This window comes from Amblyraja radiata, chromosome 5, assembly GCF_010909765.2.
Source record: "Amblyraja radiata isolate CabotCenter1 chromosome 5, sAmbRad1.1.pri, whole genome shotgun sequence".
Lineage (NCBI taxonomy): Eukaryota > Metazoa > Chordata > Chondrichthyes > Rajiformes > Rajidae > Amblyraja > Amblyraja radiata.
The window spans coordinates 109,250,196-109,269,355 of record NC_045960.1 but is presented as its reverse complement, the minus strand read 5'-3'; the positions used below and the strand labels follow the sequence as shown (position 1 = coordinate 109,269,355).

General features: G+C 46.3%; 1 protein-coding gene across 1 annotated transcript in view; it reads left to right on the top strand.

Moving 5' to 3' along the window:
• Window positions 1-19,160, top strand: part of scml4 (Scm polycomb group protein like 4) — a 33,251-nt gene that overhangs the window by 6,921 nt on the left and 7,170 nt on the right. The window contains exons 3-4 of the mRNA XM_033022093.1: window positions 7,442-7,574; window positions 14,119-14,319. Coding sequence (XP_032877984.1) covers window positions 7,442-7,574; window positions 14,119-14,319 — 334 coding nt within the window. The remainder of the gene's footprint in view (window positions 1-7,441; window positions 7,575-14,118; window positions 14,320-19,160) is intronic.

Genomic DNA, 19,160 nt, shown 5'->3' with positions numbered 1-19,160 from the left:
TGGCTGATCATCCAACTCAGTATCCCATCCCTGCCTTCTCTCCATACCCCCTGATCCCTTTAGCCACAAGGGCCACATCTAACTCCCTCTTAAATATAGCCAATGAACTGGCCTCAACTACCTTCTGTGGCAGAGAATTCCACAGATTCGCCACTCTCTGTGTAAAAAATGATTTTCTCATCTCGGTCCTAAAAGGCTTCCCTCTTATCCTTAAACTGTGACCCCTAGTTCTGGACATCCCCAACATCGGGAACAATCTTCCTGCATCTAGCCTGTCCAACCCCTTAAGAATTTTGTAAGTTTCTATAAGATCCCCCCTCAAGCTTCTAAATTCTAGCATGTACAAGCCGAGTCTATCCAGTCTATCCAGAAACAGGCCATCTCGGCCCTTCTAGTCCGTGCCGAACACTTACTCTCACCTAGTCCCATCTACCTGCACTCAGACCATAACCCTCCATTCCTTTCCCGTCCATATACCTATCCAATTTATTTTTAAATGATAAAATCGAACCTGCCTCCACCACTTCCACTGGAAGCTCATTCCCCCTCGTGTTACCCCTAAACTTATGTCCCTTAATTCTCAAATCATGGCCTCTTGTTTGAATCTTCCCTACTCTCAATGGGAAAAGCTTATCCACGTCTATCCCTCTCATCATTTCAAAGACCTCTATCAAGTCCCCCCTTAACCTGGGTTCAATCCCAACTACGGGTGCTGCCTGTACAGAGTTTGTACGTTCTCCCCGTGTCCGCGTGGGTTTTCTCCGGGTGCTCCGGTTTCCTCCCACATCCCAAAGATGTTCCAGTTTATAGGTTAATCGGCTTCTGTAAATAGTCCTCCTTGGTGTGTGTGTAGGATAGAACTTGTGCACAGTAACCGCTGGTCGGCGCGGACTCGGTGGGCCGAAGAGCCTATTTCCACGCTGCATCTCCAAACTTAAGTAAGAAATAAAAACATGGTGTGGAACTGCAGATGCCGGTTTACACCGAAGATAGACACAAAATGCTGGAGTAACTCAGCGGGACAGGCGGCATCTCTGGAGCGCAGGAATGGCTGACGTTTTGGGTTGGGACCCCTCTTCAGACTGAGAGTCAGGGGCGAGGGAGGCATAGAGATATGGAAGGGTAAGGTGTGAAAATGGGGGATCAAAGGGGACGATGATTAAAGGAAATGTAGAAAGGTTCATTGTTGGCTGAGGGCAAGGTGACAACGAGGCATACAATCAGTAATATTTAATCAGGAGGACAATGAAACTAGTCGGAGAACTAGGGTGGGGGAGGACGGAGAGAGAGGGAAAGCAAGGGTTACTTGAAACTAGAGAAATCATATTCATACTGCTGGGTTGTAAGCTGCCCAAGCAAAATATGAGTAGGAGGGAACTGGTTTACGCCGAAGACAAAAAAATGAATGAATGAATGAATGAATGAATGAATGAATGAATAAATGAATGAATGAATAAGTTTATTGGCCAAGTATTCACATACAAGGAATTTGCCTTGGTGCTCCTCCCGCAAGTGACAACATGACATACAGTGACAGTTAGGAATGACACATAAAACATTAAACATTAAAAATATAACATTATTGATTAAACGTGTGAATTAAATAAAATACCAGATCAAAAGGAGGCTACAGACTTTTGGTTATTGAGTCAAGCTACTACTCCTGGAAAAAAAGCTGTTTTTATGTCTGGCTGTGGCAGCTTTGACAGTCCGGAGTCGCCTTCCAGAGGGAAGTGATTCAAAGAGTTTGTGGCCAGGGTGAGAGGGGTCAGAGATGATCTTGCCCACTCGCTTCCTGGCCCTTGCAGTGTGCAGTTCATCAATGGAGGGAAGGTTGCAGCCAACAACCTTCTCAGCTGATCGGACGATTCGCTGCAGCCTCCGGGTGCTGGAGTAACTCAGCGGGACAGGCGGCATCTCTGGAGAGAAGGAATGGGCGACGTTTCGGGTCGAGATCCTTCAGTTCCTCTATGTCAGTGGAGAGTGATGGATGCACTTTACAAATACAAAGTCGCTCAGAAATCTTTCACACTCCCATTAACCTCAAGGAGCTAAAATAGCAGCTTTTTTCACTGCAGAGAGCCAGGGAAATTTTAATGGATACGTTTTTTGAGCATTCGAGCTGATTACTTTATAAAATCAGAAGCGTTGTGTAAACAGATGGATTTCACTGGGGATTACATATACATTCCCTGGGATAAACCATTAATTTGAAAACTATGATACAGTAATTGGCATGTCCAGCAGTAGAGTTGCTCCCTGTTCCCACTTAGGAAACCTGAACGGAAACCTTTGGAGACTTTGCGCCCCACCCAAGGTTTCCGTGCAGTTCCCGGAGGTTGCAGGTGGTTGCCGGAGGTTGCAGGTAGTGGAAGCAGGTAGGGAGACTGACAAAAACCTCCGGGAACCGCACAGAAACCTTGGGTGGGGCGCAAAGTCTCCAGAGGTTTCCGTTCAGGTTTCCTAAGTGGGACAGGGGCATAACAGTGTTACAGTGCCAGAGATACAGTATGGAAACAGGCCCTTCGGCCCAACTTGCCCATGGCCAACCAACATGCCACATCTACACTGGTCCCACCTGCCTGCGTTTGGCCCATATCCTTCCAAACCCGTCCTATCCATGCACCTGTTTAACTGTTCCTTAAACGTTGGGATAATCCCAGCCTCAACTACCTCCTCTGGCGGCTCGTTCCACACACCCACCATTCTTTGAGTGAAAAAGTTACCCCTCAGATTCCTATTAAATCTTGTCCCCTTCACCTTAAAAGAGACTGTGTAGGTTTGCCAGAGTTACCAGCGATTGTTAAACCATGTTTATATATTTTACCTTCCTTCCGTGCGTGCATGTTAATGACCTGCCTCGTTCCTGTTACTAAGGAAACGGGTATTTTAATTTTCATAGAAAGTCAGCCTTAACCATTCCACACTGCCGCTGCAACAAGCGACAAATAAAATAAAGGCTTTCTGCTCAGTAACCGAGCTCACATCTTTACATTGCATCTGTTGCAGAGACTAATTAAATAAATAATCCCTTATATTATTTCGTATTTGCTGCAGTCAAGCACAATGTGTTTTGTGGCTACATTTTAAACATTTGTCCAGATTACTGTTTGAAATTAGGTGCATGTATGTATGTATATGTATATAAACACACACACACAGACATATATATATACATGCATGTATACATATGTGTGTGTATAAATGTTTGTGCATAAATGTGTGTGGGCTTGTGTCCGTATTGTGTATATATAGTTACACCCGCATATGTTAATATATATATTTATATATATTTATATGTACACACACACATAAATGTGTTTTTGTGCATATATGTGTGTGTGTTTATGTACCCACAACTATATACACACATGGACATCTATGCACCCATCTACATAGAAACATAGAAACATAGAAAATAGGTGCAGGAGTAGGCCATTCGGCCCTTCGAGCCTGTACCGCCATTCAATATATTATCATGGCTGATCATCCAACTCAGTATCCTGTACCTGCCTTCTCTCCATACCCCCTGATCCCTTTAGCCACAAGGGCCACATCTAACTCCCTCTTAAATATAGCCAATGAACTGGCCTCAACTACCTTCTGTGGCAGAGAATTCCACAGATTCACCACTCTCTGTGTGAAAAATGTTTTCCTCATCTCGGTCCTAAAAGATTTCCCCCTTATCCTTAAACTGTGACCCCTTGTTCTACAATGCATTCAGAAAGTATTCAGACCCCTTCACTTTTCAATGACAAGTCTGTGAATGTCCTTGAGCGGCCCAGCCAGAGCCCGGACTTGAAACCGATCGAATATCTCTGGAGGGACCTGAAAATAGCTGTGCATCGACACTCCCCATCCAACCCGACAGAGCTTGAGAGGATCTGCATTGAAGAATGGGAGAAATTACCCATATACAGGCGTGCCAAGCTTGTAGCGTCATACCCAAGAAGACTTGAGGCTGCAATCGCTGCCAAAGGTGCCTCAACAAAGTACTGAGCAAAGGGTCTGAATACTTATGCATTAGTGATATTTCAGTTATATATTTTTAATTACTTTGCAAACATTTCTAAACACCTGTTTTCGCTTCGTCATTCTGGGGTATTGTGTGTAGATTGATGATAAAAAAAATGTTTTAATCCATTTTAAAATATGGCTGTAACGTAACATAATGTGGAAAAAGTGAAGGGGTCTGAATACTTTCCCAATGCACTGTATATATACACACACAAACATCTATGCACCCATATGTGTGTGTGTGTGTGTGTGTGTGTGTGTGTGTGTGTGTGTGTGTGTGTGTGTGTGTGTGTGTGTGCGCATTTATTTATTTATATTTATTTTAATATTTATTTTAATATTTTTTATTTTATTTTATTTTATTTTATTTTATTATATAATATAATGTAATATAATATTATATATTTTATTATATATATATATATATATAATATTATATGATATTATATTATTTTATATTATAATATATATGTGTGTGTGTGTGTGTGTGTGTGTGTATATATATATGTGTGTGTGTATATATATGTACACACACACACACACACACACACACACACACATATATGGATATATAGATGTGTGTGTGAGTATGTATATATCCATGTAATCCCTTATATTGAAAGATCAATGAAGGGAGAACATTTGTCTCTCTTTAGATTAAACATTATTACAGAAGATTATTTTCCACATCCGCTATTCATAAACAACATATTTACATTGAATATTTAACAAAATGCAAAAGAGGGTTATATTACTGCAACTGTTGACTCTGTTTGAGATTAACCTTCAGGTTGTAGTTACATTCAAGGGACACAGTTATTTTTTTTAAGAATGGTCATAAGATTAATTTCAAAGAATTTAGATTGATATATGTTGTTGCTGCCCCTCTGGTTTCCAAAATGTTATACTGAACAAGAAGGAAGGGTGGCACGGTGGCACAGCGGTAGAGTTGCTGCCTCACAGCGCCAGAGACCCGGGTTCGATCCTGACTACGGGCGCTGTCTGTACGGAGTTTGTACGTTCTCCCCGTGACCCGCGTGGGTTTTCTCCGAGATCTTCGGTTTACTCCCACACTCCAAGGACGTACAGGTTTGTAGGTTAATTGGCTTGGTGTATGTGTAATTTGTCCCTGGTGTGTGTAGGGTAGTGTTAATGTGCGGGGATCGCTGGTTGGTGCAGACTCGGTGGGCCGAAGGGCCAGTTTGCGCCCTGTATCTCTAAACTAAACTAAAGGAAGGAATTAGATAGTGTTAATATAAAACCTATCAAAATGCTTGAACAAGTATTGAACATTGAAGATTGAAAATGAACGCTTTTGTTTGTTATTGATAGCAAATGATTTTCCACAAATTTTTGAAGAAGCATAATGTAATTAGCATCCACTGCGGCATTAGAGGGAGGTCCTACATACTAATGTAGGATTGTAGCTGTCTCATAATAAAGTAGTCTTCTTCTGCCTAGCCTGATTAGAAATGCTGCACCAAACCTTTTGTCAAAGCCTGCTCATTGACTTCGAACTAATTGTGTGCTAAAGTATTTAGCCTACTCTATCTTTGATTTAAACCAGCATCTGCAGTTCCTTCCTACACAGTTTAGTCTAGAGTTTAGGTTAGAAACAGAGCCTTCGGCCTACAAAGAAGAAACAGGCCCTTCGGCCTACTGAGGCCGAGCCAACCAGCGATCCCCGCACACTAACACTATCATACACACACTAGGGGCAATTTACAATTTACAGAAGCCAATTAACCTAGAAACCTGTACGTCTTTGGAGTGTGGGGGGGAAACCGGAGCACCCGGAGAAAACCCACGCAGGTCACAGGGAGAACATACACACTGCGAACATCAGCACCCGTAGTCAGGATCGAACCCAGTTCTCTGGCGCTGTAAGACAGCAAATCTACCACTGTGTCACCGTGCCACCCTAGAACTGAATTAATTTTGTGTTGTTTAATCTGGATGTGTTTTGAGATACTAACCAGCACACAAGGATGCATACATGTGTATACAGTTTGTGTATATTTAAAATGATCCTCCAATCATTGGATTAATTTAAATGTCCTTACATGCACAGCTTTAATAAGAAATCAAAGTATTTCAAGAGCCCAGAGTGGTTTATTTTAAGTCAAGTCTAGTTTAGTTTAGTTTAGAGATACAGCGCAGAAACAGGCCCTTCGGCCCATCGAGTCCGTGCCGACCTGCGATCACCGTACACTAACACTATCCTACACACACGAGGGACAATTTACAATTATACCAAGTCAATGAACCTACAAACATGTACGTCTTTGGAGTGTGGGAGGAAACCGGAGATCCAGGAGAAAACCCACGTGGTCACGGGGAGAACGTACAAACTCCATACAGACAGCGCCCGTAGTCGGGATCAAACCCGGTCTGAAGCAGACTCAACTTGAAACATCACCCATTACTTCTGAGTTACTCCAGCATTTTGTGTCTATCTTTGTAAACATAGCATGCAGTTGATATCATATTATACAACAAAAAGGTTCAATGTATAAACACAAACAAACCAGGTGGTGCAAAGCCAAAAGCAATGGGCCGAGTCTCTAGTGAATCAAGGCAGTTCATAGTTTAATTTAGTTTATTGTCACGTGTACCGAGGTAGAGTGAAAAGCTTTTGTTGCGTGCTAACCAGTCAGAAGAAAGACAATACATGATTACAATCGATCCATTTACAGCGCATAGATACATGATAATGGGAATAGCGTTTGGTGCCCGTCCAGTAAAGGCAGTCAGAGAGAGTTTTCATTCAGCTAGATGTGAGCTCAGCATAGTAGTTTACAGCTTAGTTGGAGGTTGTAGTGTCTGCTGGCAAGAAGCTGCTCCTGAGTCTGGACGTGGAGAAAGAGGAAGAGAGACAGAGGGGGTGATAGAGCGAGATAAAGGGAGCGAGATAAAGGGAGCGAGACAGAGGGGAGAGATAGAGGGGAAGAGACAGAGATAGAGGGGAAGAGAGATAGAGGGGGAGAGAGGGGGAGAGATAAAGGGAGAGACAGGGAGGAGAGAGATGGTGGAGAGTGAAATAGAGGGGGAGAGAGACAGAGAGGGGAGAGAGACGGGGGAGATAGAGGGGGGAGAGACAGGGGAAGAGAGACAGAGGGGGAGAGAGATAGAGTGGGAGAGAGAGAGAGAGGGCGGAGAGAGATGGGGGGAGAGAGAGACAGAGGGGGAGAGAGAGAGAGAGGGGGGAGAGACAGAGAGGGGGAGAGAGACACAGGATGTGAAACTCTCTATCACCCCAAGACTGTTGGTAATTGCCTAGTTCTTTTGGTTAAACGAGCTGCCCCGCCACAAGTAACCGCTGCCGCCTGCTCCAATGTTGTAGCCGCAGGCACAGGGTAACGGGGATACTGTGTGTGAAACATGTTTGCCGCTGGTCATTTGCAATTGTTTCTTGTCGTGGCAGAGGAAGTCCCGTCTTGCTGCACCAAGCCCACCGCCAGTCTCGCCCACCTTCAGCACCCCAGAGCCCGACACCAGTTCAGTGCCTCAAGACGCAGCGAATGTCCCCACCTCAGCAATCTCACAAGCGCTGACAGGTAGGAGGAACATCACTCTGAACCCTTGGGGAACCCACGACCAAGGAAAGAGGGGGGTCGACACAAAATGCTGGAGTAACTCAGCATCTATGGAGAGAAGGAATGGGAGACGTCTCGGGTCGAGACCCGAAGGGTCCCATAGATGCTGCCTCACCCGCTGAGTTACACCAGCATTTTGTGTCTACCTTCGATTTTACCAGCATCTGCAGTTCTTTCTCACACAGGCAATAGACAATAGACAATAGACAATAGGTGCAGGAGTAGGCCAGTCGGCCCTTCGAGCCAGCACCACCATTCAATGTGGTCATGGCTGATCATCCCCAATCAGTACCCCGTTCCTGCCTTCTCCCCATATCCCCTGACTCCGCTATCTTTAAGAGCCCTGTCTAGCTCTCTCTTGAAAGCATCCAGAGAACCGGCCTCCACCGCCCTCTGAGGCAGAGAATTCCACAGACTCACCACTCTCTGTGAGAAAAAGTGTTTCCTCGTCTCCATTTTAAATGACTTACTCCTTATTCTTAAACTGTGGCCCCTGGTTCTGGACTCCCCCAACATCAGGAACATGGTTCCTGCCTCTAGCCTGTCCAAATCCTTAACAATCTTATATGTTTCAATGAGATCACCTCTCATCCTTCTAAACTCCAGAGTGTACAAGCCCAGCTGCTCCATTCTCTCAGCATATGACAGTCCCGCCATCCCGGGAATTAACCTTGTAAATCTACGCTGCACTCCCTCAATAGCAAGAATGTCCTTCCTCAAATTAGGGGACCAAAACTGCACACAATACTCCAGCTGTGGTCTCACTAGGGCTCTGTACAACTGCAGAAGGACCTCTTTGCTCCTATATTCGATTCCTCTTGTTATAAAGGCCAAAATGCCATTCGCTTTCTTCACTGCCTGCTGTACCTGCATGCTTACTTTCATAGACTGATGTACAAGGACCCCCAGATCCCGTTGTACTTCCCCTTTTCCCAACTTGACGCCATTTAGATAGTAATCTGCCTTCCTGTTTTTGCTACCAAAGTGGATAACCTCACGTTTATCCGCATTAAACTTCATCTGCCATGCATCTGCCCACTCCTCCAGGAGCGGACTGGTCTCAGAATAAATCTCCCTTCATTAGTTGGGTGATCAAGGGTAAATAGCAGGCAGCACGGTGGCACAATGGTAGAGTCGCTGCCTCACAGCGCCGGAGACCCGGGTTCGATCCTGACTACGGCTGCTGTCTGTACGGAGTTTGCATGTTCTCCCTGCGACCGCGTGGGTTTTCTCCAGGTGCTCCGGTTTCCTCCCACACTGTTAAGACGTACATGTTTGTAGGTTAATTGGCTTGGTATCATTGTAAAATTGTCCCTAGTGTGTGTAGAAGTAGGATAGTGTTATTGTGCGGGGATCGCTGGTCAGTGCGGACTCGGTGGGCCAAAGGGCCTGTTTCCAAGCTGCACCCTTCAATATCCATTGACAATATCGATTGACTTGGCCTCCACAGCCTTCTGTGGCAACGAATTCCACAGAATCACCACCTTGGTTGTTGATGGAGCTGACCTTTCAAATATTTAAGAAGGAACTGCAGATGCTGGAAAAATCGAAGGTAGACAAACATGCTGGAGAAACTCAGCGGGCGAGGCAGCCTCTATTAGATGCTGAGTTTCTCCAGCATTTTTGTCTACCTTTGACCTTTCAAACAATTCACTCAGTTTTGTTCTTCCAATAAAACTTGAGTTTAGTTTATTGTCACGTGTACCGAGGTACAGTGGAAAGCTTTTGTTGCGTGCTAACCATTCCGAGGAAAGACTACAAATGATTATAATCGAGCCGTCCACAGTGTACAGATACGTGATAATATGAACAGCGATTAGTACAAGATAAGGTCCAGTAAAGTCCGATCAAAGATAGTCTGAGCGTCACCAATGAGGTAATTCAGGACAGCTCTCTAGTTGTGGTGGGATGGTTCAGTTCCCTGATAATAGCTGGGAAGAAACTGTTCCTGAATCTGGAGGCTATTATATAGATACATGGATAGAGTACATAGAAAATAGGTGCAGGGGTAAGCCATTCAATGTGATCATGGCTGATCATCCACAATCAGTACCCCGTTCCTGCCTTCTCTCCATATCCCTTGATTCCACTAGCCCTGAGAGCTTTATCTGACTCTTTTGAATGCATCTAGTGAATTGGCCTCCACTGCCCTCTGAGGCAGAGAATTCCACAGATTCACAACGCTCTGGGTGAAAAAGTTTTTCCTCATCTCAGTCCTAAATGGCCTACCCCTTATTCGTCAACTGTGGCCCCTGTTTACAGTGTACTATGTTTACATAATCCTGTTGTGCTGCTACAAGTAAGAATGTTGTTGTTCTATTATGGGAGATATGACAATAACTCTTGATGCGTGTACGTTCTCCCCGTGACCTGCGTGGGTTTTCTCCGGGTGCTCTGGTTTCCTCCCACACTATAAGTGATGTAGGGGTTTGCAGGTTAATTGGCTTCTGTAAATTGTAAATTGTACCCGGTGTGTAGGATAGTGCTAGCGTTCAGGGTGATCGCTGGTCGGCACGGACTCGCTGGGCCAAAGAAACCTGCATCTCTGCTCTGTATCTCTGAAGTCTAAAGTCTACAGGTGATCTTATAGAGGTGTATAACATGATGAGGGGGGTCGACAGGTGAATGTATGGACATGTTCTTGCTCTGTACTGTTCGAGGTTCAGCACTTTATATTTATATATATAACCATATAGCAATTACAGCACGGAAACAGGCCATCTCGGCCCTTCTAGTCCGTGCCGAACACTTACTCTCACCTAGTCCCATCTACCTGCACTCAGACCATAACCCTCCATTCCTTTCCCGTCCATATACCTATCCAATTTATTATTCCCGATGTTGGGGAAGTCCAGAACAAGGGGTCACAGTTTAAGGATAAGGGGGAAATCTTTTGGGACCGAGATGAGAAAAACATTTTTCACACAGAGAGTGGCGAATCTCCGGAATTCTCTGCCACAGAAGGTAGTTGAGGCCAGTTCATTGGCTATATTTAAGAGGGAGTTGGATGTGGCCCTTGTGGCTTAAGGGATCAGGGGGTATGGAGAGAAGGCAGGTACAGGATACTGAGTTGGATGATCAGCCATGATCATATTGAATGGCGGTGCAGGCTCGAAGGGCCGAATGGCCTACTCCTGCACCTATTTCCTATGTTTCTATGTTTCTATTTTTAAATGATAAAATCGAACCTGCCTCCACTTTATATTTGTTCATATATTTTAATAACCCCTCCAATAGAGGGGAGAAGGGAGGCACTGTGGCGCAGCGGTAGAGTTGCTGCCTCACAACCCCAGGGACCCAGGTTCGATCCTGACTACGGGAGCTGTCTGTACTGAGTTTGTATGTTCTCCCCGTGACGTGAGGTTTCAGTTTCCTCCCACACTCCAAAGACGTACAGGTTTGTAGGTTAATTGGCTTTGGTACAAATGTATAATCGTCCCTAGTGTGTGTCCCTAGGGTGCGGGGATTGCTGGTCAGTCTCAGTGGGCCCGAAGTGTCTGTTTCCACACTGTATCTCTAAACTAAACTAACATCAACATATCAAGGGTTATGGGGAGAAGGCAGGAGAATGGGGTTAGGAGGGAGGGATAGATCAGCCATGATTGAAAAACGGAGTAGACTTGATGGGCTGAATGGCCTAATTCTGCTCCTGGAACTTATTTAGGTCCACTATTGTCACTTGTACAATGACACAGTGACACTTTAGTCCAAGTGTGGGAAAAGGACCTGACTTGAAACATGCCACAGAAACGATGTTCTCAAGCTGGAAAGGGTGCAGGGAAAATATACGAGGATGTTGCCAGGACTCGAGGGCCTGAGCTATTGGGAGAGGTTGAGCAGGCTGGGACTCAATTCCTTGGAGCACAGGAGGATGAGGGGTGATCTTATAAAGGTGTACAATCATCATGAGAGGAATAGATCGGGTAGATGCACAGAGTCTCTTGCCCAGAGTAGGGGAATCGAGGACCAATTGACATAGGTTTATTAGGATTTATTTAGAGTGGTGGGTGTATGGAACAAGCTGCCAGAGGAGGTAGTTGAGGCAGGGACTATCACAACCAACGTTTAAAAAACATTTGGACATGCCCTGGAGTTTAGAAGGATGAGGGGGAATCTTATTGAAACATATAAGATTATTAAGGGTTTGGACACGCTAGAGGCAGGAAACATGTTCCCGATGTTGGGGGAGTCCAGAACCAGGGGCCACAGTTTAAGAATAAGGGGTAAGCCATTTAGAACGGAGACGAGGAAAAACATTTTCACTCAGAGAGTTGTGAGTCTGTGGAATTCTCTGCCTCAATCTCTAGATTCTTTCAAGAGAGAGTTAGTTAGAGCTCTTAAAGATAGCGGAGTCAGGGGATATGGGGAGAAGGCAGGAACGGGGTACTGATTGGGGATGATCAGCCATGATCACATTGAATGGCGGTGCTGGCTCAAGGGCCGAATGGCCTACTCCTGCACCTAATGTCTATTGCCTATTGGTACATAGATAGGACAGGTTTAGAGGATGAGCCAAACACAGGCAGGTGGGACTAGTGAGGATGGGACATTTTGGATGGTATGGGCAAGTTGGGCCGAAGGGCCTGTCTCCACGCTGCTTGACTGTGCCTCTATGACTCTATGACTGTGAGTAGCGTCTAGTTTAGCATCCATCGCGAAGGTGCTTCCTTGCACCCTGAGCACAGCTGGGCTGCGATTGTGTTGATGATAGGATGTGGTGGAGATAACACACACACCATGCATGTTGCATCTCCTCAAACTACAGCTGCTGTTCACTTCCCTCAACTGCGCTGATGGTATCTACAGTGGTGGGCAATAGGTGCAACATTGTACCCGGAAACATTTAACATTCATTTCAAATCCTCTGCAAAAACAGGGGCCCAGCAGTAAGAGTTGCTGCCTTACAGCGCCAGAGTCCCGGGTTCAATCCTGACCTCGGGTGCTGTCTGTGTGGAGTTTGCACGTTCTCCCCGTGACCGCTTGGGGTTTTCTCCGGCATCCTCCCGCATCTCGTGGACACACAGGTTAATTGGCCTCTGTAAACTGCCCCTGGTGTGTCGGGAGTGGATGAGAACGTGGGATAATATAGAACTAACTGGTGGGTGCTTGGAACGAGCTGCATGGACCGAGGAGGTAGCTGAGGCAGGGAGTATCGCAGCGTTTGAGAGACATTTGGACAGATACATGGATAGGACATAGAAACATAGAAAATAGGTGCAGGAGTAGGCCATTCGGCCCTTCGAGCCTGCACCGCCATTCAATATGATCATGGCTGATCATCCAACTCAGTATCCTGTACCTGCCTTCTCTCCATACCCCCTGATCCTTTTAGACACAAGGGCCACATCTAACTCCCTCTTAAATATAGCCAATGAACTGGCCTCAACTACCTTCTGTGGCAGAGAATTCCACAGATTCACCACTCTCTGTGTGAAAAATGTTTTTCTCATCTTGGTCCTAAAGGATTTCCCCCTTATCCTTAAACTGTGACCCCTTGTTCTGGACTTCCCCAACATCGAGAACAATCTTCCTGCATCTAGCCTGTCCAACCCCTGTCCAAAAGGACAGGTTTCGAGGGATGTGGGCCAAACACAGGCAAGGTGGACATGTTGGCCGGTGTGGGCAAGATGGGCCAAAGGGCCTGTTTCCACACTGTAAGCCTCTGTGACTCTTTCTCTAGTGTGAATGGGTTGATAATTCAGGTTATTGTCAGGTGTAGCGAGGTACAATGAAAAGCTGTTTTTGTTGCGTGCTAACCAGTCAGCGAAAAGACTACACATGATAACAATCGAGCCGTCCACGGTGTACAGACACAGGATAAAGATCGCTGGTCAGCATGGCCACGTTGGGCCGAAGGGCCTGTTACCATGCTGTATCTCTAAACTAAACTAATTTCAAAAAGATCAATACAGCCAAAGCATCTTTCTTTTTCACAGGGAGACAAAAATGCTGGAGAAACTCAGCGGGTGAGGCAGCAGCTATGGAGAGAAGGAATAGGCGACGTTTCGGGTCGAGACCCTTCATCAGACTGATGTAGGGATGGGGGGGGGGGGCGGGAAAAAGAAAGGAAGAGGCGGAGACAGTGGGCTGTGGGAGAGCTGGGAATGGGAGGGGAAGGCGGGAGAAAGCAAGGACTACCTGAAATTGGAGAGGTCAATGTTCATACCGCTGGGGTGTAAACTACCCGAGCGAAATATGCTGCTCCTCACTCTGGCCAGCGCAGATTGGAGGAACGGCACCTCATATTTTGCTTGGGCAGTTTACACCCCAGCGGTATGAACAAGGTACTGATCGAGAAGAAACCGGAGCACCCGGAGGAAACCCACGGGGTCACAGGGAGAACGTGCAAACTCCACACGGACAGCACCCGAGGCAGGGATCGAACCGGGGTCTCCGTCGCTGTGAGGCAGCGACGTCAAGGTTGATTGTATGTCAGCGCGGCTAATTACGTCGCGGTCAAACGTGTGTGCCTCGCGTGTCTCAACTCTCTGTGTTTTTTTTGCAGTTTGCATATATGTCAAGAAACATGCCTGCCCCGGTCCACACCTGGACAAGAAGAAACTGCAGCAGCTTCCAGACCACTTTGGACCGGCCAGGGCCTCCATGGTCCTCCAGCAGGCCGTCCAAGCCTGCATCGACTGCGCATACCAGCAGAGGGCAGTCTTCTCCTGCCTGAAGCCGGGACATGGCGGTGAACTCATCTCAGGTATGTGGCTCAACACTCTCCTCCACCTTGCATTAGGGTTAGGAAGAGGGTTCGTCACCCATTCCTTCTCTCCAGAGATGCTGCCTGTCCCGTTGAAGGTCAACATGCCATGAGCTTTCTTCACTGCCTGGTGCCCCAGCATTTTGTGTCTATCTTCGGTTTAAACCAGCATCTGCAGTTCCTTCCCCCACCTTAAACCTGTTCACAATGGCAGGCAGTGACTAGTGGGGTACCGTAAGGCTCAGTGCTGGGACCCCAGTTATTTATAATATATATTAATGATTTAGACGAGGGAATTGAATGCAACATCTCCAAGTTTGCGGATGACACAAAGCTGGGTGGCAGTGTGAGCTGCGAGGAGGATGCTAGGAGGCTGCAAGGTGACTTGGATAGGTTGGGTGAGTGGGCGGAAGCATGGCGGATGCAGTATAATGTGGATAAATGTGAGGTTATCCACTTTGGTGGCAAGAACAGGAAGGCAGATTATTATCTGAATGGTGTCAGATTAGGAGAAGGGGATGTGCAACGAGACCTGGGTGTGCTTGTACACCAGTCACTGAAAGTAAACATGCAGATACAGCAGGCAGTGAAGAAAGCAAATGGCATGTTGGCCTTCATAGTGAGAGGATTTGAGTTTAGGAGCAAGGAGGTCCTACTGCAGTTTGTATAGGGCTCTGGTGAGACCGCACCTGGAGTATTGTGTGCAGTTTTGGTCTCCTAATTTGAGGAAGGACATTATTGTTATTGTATAGGTTCACGAGGTTCATTCCCAGGATGGCAGGACTGACAAATGAGTTAAGAATTGGTCGGCTGGGCTTGTATTCACCTGCATTTAGAAGCATGAGAGGGGATCTTAGAGAAACATATAACATTCTTAAAGGGATTGGGCAGGCTAGATGCAGGAAAATTGTTCTGACGTTGAGGGAGTCCAGAGCCAGGGGTCACACGGTTTAAGAATAAGGGGGAGGCCATTTAGGACTGAGATGAGGAAAAACTTATTCACCCAGAGAGTTGTGAATCTGTGGAATTCTTTGCCACAGAAGGCAGTGGAGGCCGATTCACTGGATGTTTTCAAGAGAGAATTGGATTTAGCTCATAAGGCTAATGGAATCAAGGGATATGGGGGGGAAGCAGAAACGGGGTACTTAGAAACATAGAAAATAGGTGCAGGAGTAGGCCATTCGGCCTTTCGAGCCTGTACCGCCATTCGATATGATCATCGCTGATCATCCAACTCAGTATCCTGCACCTGCCTTCTCTCCATACCCCCTGATGTTGGGGAAGTCCAGAACTATGGGTCACAGTTTAAGGATAAGAGGGAAGTGTTTTAGGACCGAGATGAGAAAATCATTTTTTACACAGAGAGTGGTGAATCTGTGGAATTCTCTGCCACAGAAGGTAGTTGAGGCCAGTTCATTGGATATATTTAAGAGGGAGTTAGATGTGGCCCTTGTGGCTAAAGGGATCAGGGGGTATGGAGAGGAGGCAGGGATGGGATACTGAGTTGGATGATCAGCCATGATCATATCGAATGTCGGTGCAGGCTCGAAGGGCCGAATGGCCTACTCCTGCACCTATTTTCTATGTTTCTATGTTTCTATGATCCCTTTAGCCACAAAGGCCCCATCTAACTCCCTCTTAAATATAGCCAATGAACTGGCCTCAACTACCTTCTGTGGCAGAGAATTCCAGAGATTCACCACTCTCTGTGTGAAAAATGTTTTTCTCATCTTGGTCCTAAAGGATTTCCCCTCTATCCTCAAACTGTGATCCCTTGTTCTGGACTTCCCCAACATCGGGAACAATCTTCCTGCATCTAGCCTGTCCAACCCCTTAAGAATGTTGTACGTTTCTATAAGATCCCCCCTCAATCTCCTAAATTCTAGCGAGTACAAGCCGAGTCTATCCAGTCTACTGATGTTGGATGATCAGCCATGATCATATTGAATGGTGTTGCTGGCTCGAAGGACCGAATTTGTCAGGCAAGACCGCCCCTTCACAAATCCATGCTGACTTTGGCCTATTTTATCGTGAATTTCTCAGTACTCCTAACCTCATCCTTTATAATGGTCTCTAAAATCTTACTGACCACTGAATACTATTCTGCTTTGCTCCCTTCTTGTACAGCTGGGTAATATTGGCTTCGGTAAAAATTCTAAATTGTCCCTAGTGTGTGTGTGCGTGTGTGTGGGGTAGTGTTGGCGTGCGGGTATTGCTGGTCGGCGTGGACTTGGTGGGCTGAATGGCCTGTTTTCTGTACTGTGTCTCTCAACTAAACTAAACTAACCTAAACTCAGTACACGTGACAATAAACTAAACTAAACTATCTCGCTACACGTGGCAGCAATAAACTAAACTAAACTATCTCGCTACACGTGGCAGCAATAAACTAAACTAAACTATCTCGCTACACGTGGCAGCAATAAACTAAACTAAACTATCTCGCTACACGTGACAGCAATAAACTAAACTAAACTAAACTAAAACTCCTTGTCTTTTTTGGAGTTGTGAATCCTCTTTGAGGAACAGTTCCATCGTGACCCCACGCTTACATCTCCATCTAGTGGCCATGTCCGGGACTAATCTCAGACTGCATGAGAAGATCTACAGAGATCTACAGGTAGTAGCATCTTCACCCACGAGTTTTACTCGAGACGCAATAATAATCATTTGCTTATTGAAAACCTTTCCCAGCGTGCCGCTCCAATGACCACAAATAATGACTACAGTGTCTGATGAACAAGGACACCTAGATCTCGTTAAACTGCATGCAATTTAATGTGGATAAATGTGAGGTTGGTGGCAAGAACAGGGAGGCAGATTATTATCTAAATGGTGTCAAGTTAGGAAAAGGGGAGGTACAACAAGATCTGGGGGTCCTTGTACATCAGTCTATGAAAGTAAGCATGCAGGTACAGCAGGCAGTGAAGAAAGCGAATGGCATGTTGGCCTTCATAACAAGAGGAGTGGAGTATAGGAGTAAAGAGGTCCTTCTGCAGTTGCCCTAGTGAGACCACACCTGGAGTATTGTGTGCAGTTTTGGTTCACTAATTTGAGGAAGGACTTTCTTGCTATTGAGGGAGTGCAGCGTAGGTTTACAAGGTTAATTCCCGGGATGGCGGGACTGTCATATGCTGAGAGAATGGAGCGGCTGGTCTTGAATACTCTGGAGTTTAGAAGGATGAGATGGGATCTTATTGAAAGATATGAGATTATTATGGGTTTGGACACGCTAGAGGCAGGAAACATGTTGCTGATGTTGGGGGAGTCCAGAACCAGGGGCCACAGTTTAATAATAAGGGGTAGGTCATTTAGAACGGAGGCCAATTTGAATCTGTGGAAGGCAGTGGAGGCCAATTCACTGCTTTGAAGAGAGAGTTAGATAGAGCTCTTAAAGATAGCGGAGTCAGGGGATATGGGGAGAAGGCAGGAACGGGGTACTGATTGGGGATGATCAGCCATGATCACAGTGAATGGTGGTGCTGGCTCGAAGGGCCAAATGGCCTACTCCTGCACCTATTGTCTATTGTCTATAAATATATTTGCTTTTGTTTCTATTTACACTTAGTTTTACAGTTAGCTTAGTTTATTGCAAAGCTTTTGTTGCGTGCTAATCCAGAACAAGGGGTCACAGTTTAAGGATAAGGGGGAAATATTTTAGGACTGAGATGAGAAAAACATTTTTCACACAGAGAGTGGTGAATCTCTGGAACTCTCTGCCACAGAAGGTAGTTGAGGCCAGTTCATTGGCTATATTTAAGAGGGAGTTAGATGTGGCCCTTGTGGCTAAAGGGATCAGGGGGTATGGAGAGAAGGCAGGTACAGGATACTGAGTTGGATGATCAGCCATGATCATATTGAATGGCGGTGCAGGCTCGAAGGGCTGATTGGCCTACTCCTGCGCCTATTTTCTATGTTTCTATGTTTCTAATCCAAGATGGCGCTCAAACCAGGTGACTCTTTGCGTGCTTGTCTGAGAAGAGAATCTATAATCACGCATCACAAACACTCCACTCTTTTAAATCTCTAACCCGACAGCAACATTTCTTTAAGTATCTGTACACGGTGGATGGCTCGATTGTAATCATGTATTGTCTTTCCGCTGACTGGTTAGCACACAGCAGAAGCGTTTCACTGTACCTCGATACACGTGACAATAAACTCAACTCAAATTCAAACTCAATTCTCAAACCCACTCTAGTCGCCATGCTAGTTTCAAAGTCATCTTGTTAAGTCTCATTGTCTGTAAAGGGCCTGTCTCACTTGGCCGTCATTTACACGACAGGCCTGTAGTGACGGTCGCGAGACGGTTGCGTGCGTCATCGTGCGCACGAACAGCCGTCTGGAGCGCGTGACGTCATTTGAAGATGGACACCAAATGATGCAGTAACTCAGCGGGACCGGCAGCATCTCTGGAGAGAAGGAATGGATGACGTTTTGTGTCGAGACTCTTCTTCAGACTGAAGAAGGATTTCGACCCGAAACGTCACCTATTGCTTCTCTCCAGAGATGCTGCCGGTCCCGCTGAGTTACTCCAGCATTTTGTGTCTGTCTCCAGTCGTCTTGGCCCTGCTCTGGGGGCGGATCCGGACCGCAACGGCCGTGAGCCCCAGGCCGAGCTCGGCGATCGTTTGCCTGCTTCTGCTGCTGTTGGAGGTGAGACGTTGCGTCGCGCCAGGGTCTTGGGCCTGTCCCACTTTGGCCGTCAGTTACGCAACAGGCCGGTGGCGCGCGAAGATATCGTACAGGACGAAGTCCACACTCCTCCACGCAACTCCACACTCCTCCACACCACCCCATGCGCCCGTCCCGCGCTACCCACACGCTTCCCACACGCTAGC